A 13581-nucleotide genomic window follows, 5' to 3' on the forward strand; every position below is an offset into this window, starting at 1 on the left:
CTGGATGATTCTCCATATTCTGAAGTGCTGCACTCTTGATTTAGCAGCTGTTGCTTTGGTAATTCAAGCCAAGGTTTCCAAAAGCACATTCCCAAGCATTCCCACCAGACAAGCGGCACAAAGGAGAAGTGTCTCCTGCGAGGGGCTAGCAAAGGCAAAGGCAGGAATTTTTAGGACCCAGGGGAATCCACGGCAATTAATATGCCTTCAATATGAGGAGTTCCTGTCCTCTCCGGGCAGGGAATCTCAAGTATCCTGGCAACGGAGCTCCCTCCTCTCTTGACAGCTGCTTTCCTCTGTGCCGCTCACCCTCCTAGTGACATGGGCAGGCTTTAAGGCTACACCATGAATGACCAATACCACCGTGCAGCCAGAGATGGCTATCTGGACCTGCTGAAGGAAGCCACCAAGAAGGACTTAAATTCCCCTGATGAAGATGGCATGACCCCGACCCTGTGGGCCGCCTACCATGGCAACGTGGATGCCTTAAGGCTGATAGTTAGCAGAGGGTAAGTCTGGTGTTTGCACTGTTCTGTTTTGGTTTTCATCCAGGCCTTGCTGCTGTTGGTGGTGGTGGGGAAGTTTGTCCCTTCTTTCTGGGTATCAACTCCGCTGAACCTTGCAGGCCACTGAGATGACAGCAGCTTTCATTTGTACCTGGTGGCAGGTGAGATGCCCTGACTTCATTGTTGTTTTGGGGAAAGTCAGGGTTTCAGGATGTGCCCATCTATGAAGTTCTAGACATATTGACAGTACGTGTCTCAAGACACTTGGAAAGCAGAAAAGCTCTGACTTGGATCAGTTCCTTCAATATTTCTTTTTCTCACTCCATCCAAACTTTTAACAGCTGAATGTTTTGCTTACATTGGTATAGAATGGCCTCCATCACACCCAAAATTCTTGCAATGTACCCACCCCTTGGGTTTTACTGAAAATTTGGATGGGGTGACCTCATTGGTACACTTTTTTGCTGTTCATGGATTGGCTGAAGAGATGCATATCTTCACTGAGGAGAAGAAACTGTTTTGTTCTGAGCCTTCATTTGCATTACAGTCTGAAGAAATATTTCATACAATCGTTGAAAGTCAAGGTTGGAAGGTATTTTGAACAGCTTCTATTCCAATCCCCTGCCCAATGCAGGACTCCATTTAGCGTCTTAAGCCTCTCCTTTCCAACATCCATTGAAGGAAGTAGGCTGATTAGGATTGTTAGAGTTGTGATCAAAGGCAGTTTCGATATAGGCAGTTATTTTCTATGATATAATCAGTGATGATATTAATTATAGAAAGAGTAGAGAAAAATTCTGATGAAGGTAACAGAATTCTGAGGATGTTCTTCTTGAGCTGTAGGGCCCAAAAGCTGAGTTTTATGAGAGGTAAAAGAGCTGGGTTATGGTAGAAGTAATCCTCAAGTTATGGCCACTTGTTCAGCAACTGAATAAGGGGGATTAATGACCGATCTGTGAAGTTATGGGCTTTGCAGCATCCTCATGGTCACATGATTATGATCTGAGTGTTTGGTGCCTGTCTTGCAATTACAACTTCAGAGCAAGCCAGTCACACGATCACCATTTGCAGCCTTCCTTGCTGGCTTCCCACAAGCAAAGTGAGTGAGGATGTAGCTCCTCTAAGTTGTTCCTTCTACATTTTCCCCAAGAAGTCCCACTACAGAGTAGAACAGAGGTCTTCAAACTTAGCCCTTTTATGACTTGTGGACTTCAACTCCTAGAATTCCTCAGCCAGGGACACTGGTTGAGGAATTCTGGGAGTTGAAGTCCACAAGTCATAAAAGGGCCAAGTTTGAAAACCTCTGGAGTAGAATATTCCAGGAATCCTATACTCTGCAGCACCTCTCTGCTCATCTGGGACTCCCACCTCTTCTCATGTAATGACCTATGGGGTTACAACAGCAACTAGGACTGCCAGAACTGCTGTTGCTAAGTGATGTGGTCACATGATGTTGCATTTTATGACTGTATTGCTTAGAAATCTCAGTCCCTATTGTCATCATAACCGAAGAGTCATTTATAATACTTCTGTCTGATATAACTGGTCTTCTTCCCATTTTATAGATGAACTAAGTAATAAATCAGGGATTGCGTAAGGTGAACTAGTGAGTAGTGGCATCCTTTTGAGCTACTTTCATGTCTAAAATATATTGCAATGGCATCACTGGCCCCCAAGATTTAGGGGACAAAATAAGATCTTCACAAGGCCTTTCAAATTCGTATCTTAATATGTATTAAGATACATATTAATAAATGGAAACAATAAGGGTTCTCACAATGAGATTTTTTTAAAAATTATTTTCATTACTGATATTATATCTCAGATTCTTATAAGAAATTGATGTTTCTCCTGACTGCCAAGTATGAAAACTATCTCTGATGTGCAGGCCTATGTCCCTTGTTTTTCATTTCTTGTATTACTGAATTTTGCTGGATTCAGAACCCCGGGTTTTTAAATATGCATGTATTGGAACTGAATCAAATAACAGAATTCTCTTTAAGTGCCACAACTGGGTAAACTAGTATTTTTTTCTTTCTTATTGGAATTCATATCTCTTGCTTTAAAAACATAGCCAAAAGCTGTAGGATGAGGTGGAAATTCAGAAACCCATATAATTCTGCTCTGAGGTAAAAGGCATAGAAGTTGGTTTCTGCAGAAAGATGCTCTTAGTACCTACAAGCTGGAGTAAATATTCCCAGCAAAGAATCTTCCTCACTGCCTGGCTAGTGTTTAATGACCTGGAAAAAAAGGCTTGCTGTCTGTTGAAGAATATAGTACTAAAAATGCTCCTGCCCTTTTGGCGAAGAATCTGATTAGGAAATGATAGATAGTCCTGATATTTTAAAAGAAGCTTCCTTCATTGGCTGTGTTTTATTGGGGGAGAAGAAATATTTAAAGGAACTTAATTGAAATAAGCAAAGAATTTGAAAGAGAGAGGGAGAAAGATTTACTATCTTAAGAAAAGCCAAAGCATTGAAGTTCAACATCAGTCAAGGTTTACCTTTTTAATTAACAACAGTTTCATTTTCTTTGTGGGCAAAGATGAAATTTGAAAGTAAGATTCAGAGAGCTGTGGGCTCAATTATTGCTTTTGCCCTTTGCAAAATTTCTGAGGATTTTTCTGTGTCAAAATCAAGCAGCTGTTGTACTGTGGGCACAGAGTTAGTGAAAAATCACATGGATCTATCAATCTTCTCCAAGGCCATCTCTGCACTTGTAGCTAACAAACCTAACAAACATAGTCTGGCAACATCATTTTTCTGCCATTGCTCCCATGATTTTGATTCTATTTCGTCCCCACCCTATAAGCAAGATGGATTTAAGTCATCCTTAGCTCTAGCATTATTGAAATAATGTGTTTGCTGGTACTCTGACACCATCCGAGGGCAGCCACAAGATGTGCAAAATATGCCAGGTTTTGCCACCCTTCACCAGTGAGTTGAAGCAAAGTGATAAACAGGATAAGGATTGGCATCAAGGGCAACAAATGTTATGTTGGGAGACTTCTTTACTGGTTCAAGAATGGGTGAATTGTGCATCAGGGCCTCAGCTGGTATCTCTCTTGTTCTATGCTTTAAGCATGGTGACTGAACTGTATGTTCATAGCCCTTGCCCTACAGGTAAGAAATACGATGCAATATTCCTGCCATACATTACATAACAGATGGGTGGGTTGTGTATGTAAAATCTTAGTCCAATGAATGGAAACCAATCAAGGAGAGAAGCAATCTAGAAATAAGGAGAAATTTCCCAACAGAATAATTTATCAGTGGAACGGCTTGCCTTCAGAAGTTGTGGGTGCTTCACTACTGGAGGCTTTTAAGAAGAGATTGGACAACCATTTTGTCAGGAATGGTATAGGATCTCCTGCTTGAGTGGGGGTTGGACTAGAAGACCTCCAAGATCCCTTCCAACCCTATTATTCTGATATTCTATCTACAGTTGTTTTTCATCCAGCATAGGCACTAGAGGGAGGTAGGATTCTGCCTAGTTCATTAGTTTCACAAAAAGCATCTCTGGTGTTCTAACGAGGGACAAGAGTAGAATTAATGAGATGTCTGGAAAAAGGGAGGTGAGTCAGCATTTGCTGGGCAAGATCTTTCACAGCCTCTTCAGTGGGGTGTCTGTGATGGGAGATACCAAAGCTGATGATTAGTGGAGGTCAGCCAGGAAGGGCTTCAGGAGATGAGACAAACAAAAGACAGCCCGCTCTGTTGGCAAACTCATTCTCTCTCAGACAGAGGGCTCTTCAGCTCCTCTTGCGTTATTCCTGAATGAAAGTAGGAGTTCTCTTCACTCGTGTGGGATATTCAATACTTCAGATATAATCTGTCAAATCTGGCATGGGACACAATTTGGAAAGAATATGTATTGGATTTGAATCTCTTTGTAGGAGGTTGCAAAAACCTCTGATGAAACCTGTGGTGCGTTTATATTGCTGGCAAAGGAAAATTAAATACTGATGGGAAGAAACGAATGACAGGACAAAAGTGATACTGATGTATAGATAATATGGCATAGACAATCCAGATATAGGATACACCCTGATACTGATAGGAGTGGGTGTTAATAGATTTGGAGTACAGGTTTATCTGTGTAAGAAGGAAAAGGGGCAACAATGACACACAAAAATCACAGAAGAATTATTATTTTTTTTAGGACTGTGTGGCAATTAAGAAATAATTTGGAGAAAATGCTTTGGGGTTGGTGAGGATAAGAAGATAGCACTGCTTCGCAACTCTTTACAGCAGCTGCATCTTTTCTCAGGATGACATGACTATCTTTCGCTGCTGCCTGGGAAACAAGATGGCTGCCATATTATCTATACACCAGTATCACTTTTGTCCTCCTCCTATTGGATTGTATCATGCTATCTGTGGTAAGAAATGAACTTATCAAAGTAGCATACACTTACTTGCTATAATACTTTTATGATTGTATTAAACAGATGTTCTCATTGACTGGAATGTACAGTAAGCCAATGTAATACAGGACTTTCTTACAACAGGATTTTCCCATTGTTTCCCAATACTTGCTGATTTCTGCTTTGCTTTGTTTTGCAATGTAATAATTGCACATAATTATGTTTTCCTTAACCTGATGTACTAGTTGAGTCCATTAGAGTTCTCTAAAAATGAGGATCTGAAATAAATGGGAAGGTGATCTCAAGGTTGCTTCCTCTACCACTCCCTTAACCCTGTGGGACTAATTTGCTCTCTGTTTTCCGTATTCCCCTTGCCCACGCACATGGGGTGATGCTTAAAGTCCTTCGGGAAAGGGCGGTATACAAATCCAATTAAACAAATAAATAAATTAAATACTGCATATCATTATACCAGACAGTGATGGAGGTTATGTAAGTGGATGATACCAACCTTGTCCTAGGTCAGAATGAATGATATTGTGATCTGCCCTGTAACACTGAAACCTGTCCCATTTATGGTGTGTTGCCTTGCATTTGAAAATTCTTTGGGTGGGAAGAAACCAATAAGCCATCTCCTTCATCACTCCAAGTCACAGCTTCTGATTCAGTAACAAACATTAATTAGCTTTCTGCTGAGCTCACTGAAGAATGATTTTCCCCAAAGATATACATATTGAAAGGGGTGGATGGGAATTGTCACTTTGTCTGAAGGAATAGTCTGGTAGCATTTCAAAGGAGCAGAGAAAACCTTTTTTTCAGATAAGTGAGGGAGTTAGATGTTGAGATTTTATTAAAGAGTAGCAAATACCTTTAACTATTTACATATGTTGCCTTTTGGGTTTTCTGGCATAAATGCTACAGTTGTCTGGATAACCCTGAGTGGATTACCAAGCACAAGGTGGGGAGATCAGTGCACTATAACTCCAAGTAACCCTGATCTGAAATGGTATAGGGCAGGAGTAGGCAACCTTGGCTCTTTTATGACTCTTGGACTTCAACTCCCAGAATTCCTGAGCCGGCTGGCTCAGGAATTCTGGGAGTTGAAGTCCACGAGTCATAAAAGAGCCAAGGTTGCCTACCCCTGGTATAGGGCCTGCTGCTTGAGCAGGGGGTTGGACTAGAAGACCTTCAAAGTCCCTTCCAACTCTGTTATTCTGGTCCTGATCACTCTGGTCAGTAGCAAGGAATATGGGGGAGAAGAGAGTTTATAGTCCCATAAAATAGGAGAAGGTGCCCACATGTATGCTACACTTGTAATATCGAATGGCATTGTCGGTGTAATCTTTTTTTTAGTGTGTGATTTTTGACTGCACAACTTAATAGAGTTAAATAATAAGTAATACAATGCAGAGCAAGAAAGGGGCTCTCCAAATGCAGCGTTTCTGCAGCAGAGGCACCGGCAGCCCACCACTGTATTTCTGTGTTATTCTCTTTTAGCAGCTGGAGTCCAAAGGGGTTGGGTGGGGCTGTTTTCCTATTCTCTCATCCTGCCTCCAGAGCCCTCTATACCAGGGGTGTCAAACCCAATTTCATTGAGGGCCGCATCAGCATTGCGGTTGCCCTCAGGGGGCCGGGTGGGTGTGGCCTGGGTGGGCGTGGCCTACTGGGTAGGCGTGGCTAAAGTGCGTATGGTCTACTGGGTGGGCGTGGCCAGCTCCACATCATTCACATCAAGGGTGCCTATGGGAGCCTGGGCAGGAGTGGGACAGATCTGGGGGTCTGTGGCAGAAGGAGGGTCTCTGGGCCAGGGCCAAGGCAGTGGGGGCCGTTCCCTCACTGTTTCCAGGATGGCTTTGCAGGCCGCATGAAACCACTTTGCGGGCCAGATCCGGCCCCCCGGGCCTTGTGTTTGACATGTCTGCTCTATAAGATTTCAGAGCAGGTTCAGAGAGAGGGTTACTGTGAAGCCTAGATTAGTCCTACTACCTGAACTCATCTAGTTACTTTCTGCTCAGTTTGTCAATCTACTGTATAAAAATTCTCAGCTTGAATTTCTTGGTTGACTTAGGCCAGGAGCACATAGCTATTTATAGGGTACAATATATTTATATATCGGTACCCTAACCTTTATTCTCCCCCTCTGGATTTAAATGACCCTCTCTTCACCTATTCCATAAACATAGATACTGTATAGTAATTACAATTACCATGTTTTTAGCTGCTGGGAAAAGCATCTAACTGCAGAAGAATGGGGCCATGCCATCACCTCAGATTTAGTGGGAATTTCTGACTTAGGAAAAATGATGTCTTTATGGCAGGCAGCTGTTCCTTAGTTCTAGCATCAGACTTTTTTAAAAAACAAAAAACAAAAACAAACAAACAGTATGTTGGTAAATGCATGCAGCATATACAGAAGTCAGTAGATGTGGCAGTTGGTTAGCAATTTGACAGGTTTTTCCCAACTTCAGGAGCTGTCATAGTTCAAGGTATGGGGCACTGACTGAATGTTAGTTTCTCCATTTCCTCCTCTTTGGCATGTGGGTACACTAATTGGCTCTGGTTATTCCCAGCCTATTCTTAGCATTTTGAGGGTGGCAAGTTTAAGAATTAATTAGAATTAAGAGGTAAACAAAATCAGCACCCAAACACTATCGCTCGAGGCACGTGGCACAAATATGTTTCTTTTTTTACTTTATTTGCATTTATTGCCTATCATATGACTCTAAAGCAGGGGTCCCCAGCCCCCGGTCCCTGGACCAGTAGTGGGCCCACACAACCGGCCCACACAAACAAGCAAAGCCCCATCTGTGGGATGCAGGCACGCACTCTCCTGTCTGTGGAAAAACTTTTCTCCACGGAACCGGTCCCTGGTGCCCAAAAGGTTGGGGACTTCTGCTCTAAAGTTCCTCATAGGATATTTGAACACACAGGTCCAGAGGTCAGTGCTTATCGTCAACTAAACAACTGCCCTGTGCCTCACTGACTATGGTAAACTCATTTTGTCCCTCTGCACAGATGATCTCACTTAGTGAGTTAATAGTGATGCATGAATTAAATGGCCATATGGCTTATAATTTTCCTGCTTAATAATAGTGAATCCCAAGTTCAAAGGACCATCACGACATAATATACTTAATATGGTATGCTGCAGGCTGCAGAGGAACCATACTTTTTGATGCTTTTTCCCCCTTCTACAGTGAAGAACAGCACTATAAAGATCAATGCCACCAAAATCAATAAAAGTTGTCTTTTCCTCAAAAGGAGCTTCTATTTTTTTCAATCTCATTCTTACAATGCTTTCATGCTTTGTGGTGCTTATTGTTATGATGTGGGGGCTGGTGTAGTTACTTTTCCTCCAGAAGTTTGCAACTTCCTTTAACCACCTTTGCTTCTGGGGAAAAAAAAAAACCATTGGAGGAATTCCATCATGACTTTCCCTAGAGAGTTAATTGATGGCTGGAAAATCACGGAAGTTGCAGATTAATGGAAGATAATAATCTACAGCAAGTCTATCTTGCACGCACACCTTAGCAACCTAGTACCTGACATAGGAAGATTTTATCAAAATATTCTCAAACTAAGCAGCGAAGTATTGGGGAAAAAAAAAAACATGGACAAGATTTTTCTGCCCAGCATTATTTGGGATAAATGTGGTACAATGTATTTATATTTCTAGGAAATATACTAGGGGTTACAATGCAACAGGAAAAGGGAAGAGGAGAAAAATGACTATGATCTTGTCCTTTTTTTTTCTTGCACAGAGACATGTATGCTCACTCTAATACACAGGCATTTATTCAGAACATTAAAGCCTTGTGTGCCTTGTACCCAAAGCTTAGCTCTGGCATTTTCAGTTTCACTGTCTCTTTAACCACATACCATCAATAATTTATTCCTTGTCTGCAATTCATCAAATATTGATATTTTCCCTCAATTTCCCACTACTGATAGGTCAGTATCAAGGCAAGGGAGAGAGGGTGGGCTAAGCAAGTAGCTCAAATGAACTTGTTGGCAGGTCCTAACTGGGTCTGTTCAGCAGGGAAACCACCAACCAAAAGAAACTCTGCTCCCACAATCTCTTGTCTGGCAACTTCCCTTCTTGTGAGTCTTTGCATTCCCCACATTATCGAAATGAGTGAGAAATGTCACGGATGTGTTTTGAGATGTCAAGATTTGTGTCTAAATCCATGTCACAGTCCCTTTAGCACTGGTTAACGTTGGGAAGCTGCCCAAATATCCACACTAAGAAAGAGGAATATGCCTCCTGTCTTGTCCTATAAATTTCAAAGAGGCTAAGAAGTATTGCAAAAGCCCTACTCTGACTCTACTATTGCCATGTTTTTTTCTACAAAAGCATCTAAGTTTTTTTTTCTTTCCTATTTTACCCGCAGAGCAATCTCTTCAGGCAGGCTGTGTAGAAAAGATGTTTAATTTAAGGTTGAAGGAATCCCCGGAGCTAATCTCTCTCATCTTAGTGAGAAAGCATAAGATAGGGAATTGGAAGTGGGCCAAGTATGTTGCGTAAGCTTCTGAATGAGCAGAATATACAGTAAAACAAATGAACTAAATGTAAAAGTTGCCAAGTATTATTTTTGCAGTGCACGAGGCTTGATATGTATGCTACATGTGCTCAATTGTCTATTTAAATGTGAAATGCATAAGGTATTTCTCTTTTCACACATACGGTATATACTTCCCAGCTTATAAAAGCCATGTTTGTTAGCCTTCCTCAACATGCCCTTTAGATGGGACAAAAACTCAGAATTCTCAGCCAGGATGGCAGCTGGTTAAATGTTCTGAGACTTGATCTCCTAATGCACTCAGAAGGCACAAAGCAGGGAAAGGCCAGCATTCTCCAAACTGGGTGCTCTCCACAGCTATGGACTTTAACTCCCAGAATTCTCCAACCACCATAACCATTGTTGAGAATGGGAATTGAAGTTCATACAACGGGAAAGTAACCAACTTATGGAAAGTTGATTTCTGTATTTTCTGTAAGTCTAAAAGAATATCTACAAAATGAGACTGCAGACCACTTTGAGAACTTACTCTCTGTTTCTCACACCATTTTAGGGGCGATCCAGACAAATGTGATATCTGGGGGAACACACCTCTTCATCTGGCAGCAGCCAATGGCCACCTGAATTGCCTCTCCTTCCTGGTGTCTTTTGGGGCCAATATCTGGTGTCTGGACAATGACTACCACACACCGTTGGACATGGCCGCCATGAAGGGTCACATGGAGTGTGTGCGTTACTTGGACTCCATTGCTGCTAAGCAAAGCAGCCTCAACCCTAAGCTGGTGAGCAAGTTGAAGGACAAAGCCTTTAAAGATGCAGAGAAACGCATTAAGGACTGTTTAAAGATGCAGAAGAAACACCACGAAAGGATGGAGAAGCGATACAAGAAAGAGATGTCTGACCGCTCGGACACGATGAGTTTCTCCAGCTACTCCAGTAGCACACTGAGCAGGAGACTGCCGCACATGTCCATGATGAATTCCTTGCCGTACTCTCAGGCCACCATACAGGGCACAGCCAAGGGCAAGACAAAAATCCAGAAAAAACTGGAGAAAAAGAAACAGGTGGATGGGACATTCAAAATTTATGAGGATGGGAGGAAAAGCGTGAGGTCCTTGTCTGGCTTACAGCTGGGCAACGATGTCATGTTTGTGAAACAAGGCACCTATATTAGCCCAAAGGAATGGACCCGGCGAAATGTTAGAGATATGTTTCTGTCTGACGAAGATACTGTCTCCCGTGCCATAAGCGACCCAGGTTTGCACATGGACTCCGCCCATTCTGAGGTCAGTACTGATTCTGGCCATGACTCTTTATTCAATCGGCCTGGACTCGGTACCATGGTTTTCCGGAGGAACTATGTCAGTAGCGGTCTATTTGGGATTGGTCAAAGTGATCCCAGTATTTTGGGGGAAGGCAATACAGACAGGATGAGTGTTAAGCTTCACAGCCGCCTTCAACGCTCGCCAAGTCTTAACGACAGTATCGGCAGTGCCAACAGCCTGCAGGAGAGGAATTTGGAGGACTTGCCCTGGGATGAAGTGGAACTGGGTCTGGATGATGATATCGAACCCGACACTAGCCCTCTGGAGACCTTCCTGGCTTCTTTGAATATGTTTGAGTTTATTTCTATCCTTAAGAAGGAGAAGATAGATCTGGAAGCTCTGATGTTGTGTTCAGACAATGATCTGAAAAGTATCAACATTCCTCTGGGGCCCAGGAAAAAGATTCTGGATGCTGTTCAAAGAAGGAAACAGACTTTGGACAACCCTGATGTCATAGAAGACACGGATCTGTAAGCAATAGAACTGCTCCACTTCATACTTGTGGGTGCCCTCAGGTCTTCAACATACGATGCGCATAACTTAGCAGGGTACTTGTTACATACTCCTCACCTAAGCAGGGAATGTTTTAGTTGATCAGGGTGTTGTTAGAAGAAACTCTGCCTAAAACCTGATGGGAACTTGCCAACCTAACTGATAGACTTTGAATGATAAAAAAGGGGTCCGTATAAATGTTTCAGTAGCTATGAGATGAATAAATAAGAACTAGAGATGCTCGCTATATTAATGTAATGTAATATTCTGCAGCTTTCTTAGTTCTGAATTCTTATCGTCCCTAATTAGTATTATCCTATTTTCCCCATTAAACCTGTTGGAAACATATTGGCTATCTTTCGAAATGGGCAATCCTTTTGAGTTGAAGGGGTGCACTGGCTTCTATGGAGCCTTTTAGGTGCTTAACGAATGACCAGTCTTGGCAAGGAGACCCACCACACTCTTGCATTCACAATAGTGGGGACTGATCTTGAATGGCATAATTGAGAAGAGACCAGTGGTCAATAGCCCTGTCAGGAAGACAAGGCATGCCAGGGGATACAGGAGGAGACAAGAACCTGCCTGTAGCAAGTGGCACTTTAACAGACCTGTTCCAGTGTGAAGTAGCAATAGTGAGAGTAGCATGCAGTCCTATGATGCCCAGTTTCATACAGGCCTCAGAGGCAGCACTTACACTGCAGAGAAGTGGCCATCAGTAAGCACATCTCTTGGGGCTGATAAGATAATAATAATAATAATAATAATAATAATAATAATAATAATAATAATAATAATAATAATAATAATAATAATAATAATAATAATAATAATAATAATTTTATTTATATACCGCCCTTTTCCCGAAGGACTCAGGGCGGTGAACAGGGCAAATATATAAAAATACATAAATACAAAAGTTAAAAGAAAATTAAACATATGCCCGACTAAAAACAGTAAATACAAATATTAAAATGACCATAAAACCCAACCCATCCCCCATCAGGCCAGGCCGGCTTGTTCAAATAAGAATGTCTTCAGATCGCGACGGAAGGAGCGAAGGTCGGGCGCCATCCGGAGCTCAACCGGCAGCCGATTCCATAGCTCCGGGGCGCCCACAGAGAAGGACCTCCCCCTGGGGGCCACCAATCGACATTCTCTGATCGGTGGCACCCTGAGGAGGCCCTCTCTGTGGGAGCGCACAGGGCGGAGGGAAGTTGATGCAGGCAGCAGGTGCTCCCTAAGGTACTCCGGACCCATGCCATGTAGTGCCTTAAACACCATTACCAGTACCTTGATCATGGTGGGGCACATTTTATGCCCCAGCTATTATTTTTTACTACCTATTTTTGGTAGTAAATCCCATGTTTCCCATTTTCCCCTCTGACCATGCTACTTATTCTCCCTCCCTCCCTCTCTCTTAAATTTATACAGCTGCCCACCTCACATGAAGTGATTTACTATCACTTATTTACCCCTTTATCATCACCAAGCCTGTCAAAAGCTTTAAACTTATGTACGGAGATCTAAGCAGATTGGAAAACTAGAGGGATTGCCAAGAGGAATGTTTCCAATCCCCACTGAGTAAATCCAATACCGAATACTGGCAATCCAGGAGCTATCAGTTAAGCTTGCTATTGGCACGGTCTCTCTCTCCTCTTTAAAGCAAATGCCTTTCATTAAAAAAATGTTTGTTTCGTTCTCAGGTTGTATTTTCAAATCACTGTTTTCCTACAATATAGCATCCTTATTCAGTGGTGGGATTGAAATATGTGAACAACCGGTTCTCTGTGTGGATGCCGCTTCTGGAAGTCCATTCTGGGCCTGGGCAACAAAAAATTAGCTACCGGTTCTGCCGAACTGGTGCGAACCGGCTGAATCCCATCACTGTCCTTATTGCTAGGTATAACAAAAAGCAGGGCTGTCAAGTTACCAGGGCAGCTCTGAAATGCAGTTTGTGAAATTAATTGTTGATTTTACAACGGTTTCCTCTCCCTGCCATTTTATGCTGTTTCATTTGTGATTAGTTTCTGTTTATTAATGCCACAGTAATATCACTGTTCATTAACAAAATCTGTTTTCTCCATTACAGATAGCCATGAACGCAGGAGAAAACCACTTCTACGTTGCCAGAAATGATCTCCTAGAGATCCGATCAGTAGCAAACATGAATGCCACAACAAAATGCCTCAATTCTTTCTCAGCTTCCTTTTTCTGCTTTACTGTCTGCAGAAGCTTGTCTGGTGCTAAAGAGCTTTTTTTAAGTGGAGGGTGGGGGAAAGGAACGCAATTGCATTAAACTAAAACATATAATCTACCGGGAGAGCTAATGTGCAAAATAAAGATGAACTAATAAAGATGATTTCTTATTCCAT

The 13581-nt window shown here is 42.3% G+C and overlaps 1 protein-coding gene across 1 annotated transcript; it reads left to right on the top strand.

Annotated features, from left to right (window-relative positions):
* Positions 1-345: 345 nt before the first annotated feature.
* Positions 346-13376, top strand: USH1G (USH1 protein network component sans; the record flags this gene model as incomplete). The annotated part of the gene is made up of 3 exons (XM_083352388.1): positions 346-509; positions 9946-11187; positions 13299-13376. 3 exons carry the CDS (start codon positions 346-348, stop codon positions 13300-13302), a joined length of 1410 nt encoding a protein of 469 aa, XP_083208514.1. The 3' UTR covers positions 13303-13376.
* Positions 13377-13581: the final 205 nt, after the last annotated feature.

Source organism: Vipera ursinii (genome assembly GCF_947247035.1).
Source record: "Vipera ursinii genome assembly, chromosome: 2".
Lineage (NCBI taxonomy): Eukaryota > Metazoa > Chordata > Lepidosauria > Squamata > Viperidae > Vipera > Vipera ursinii.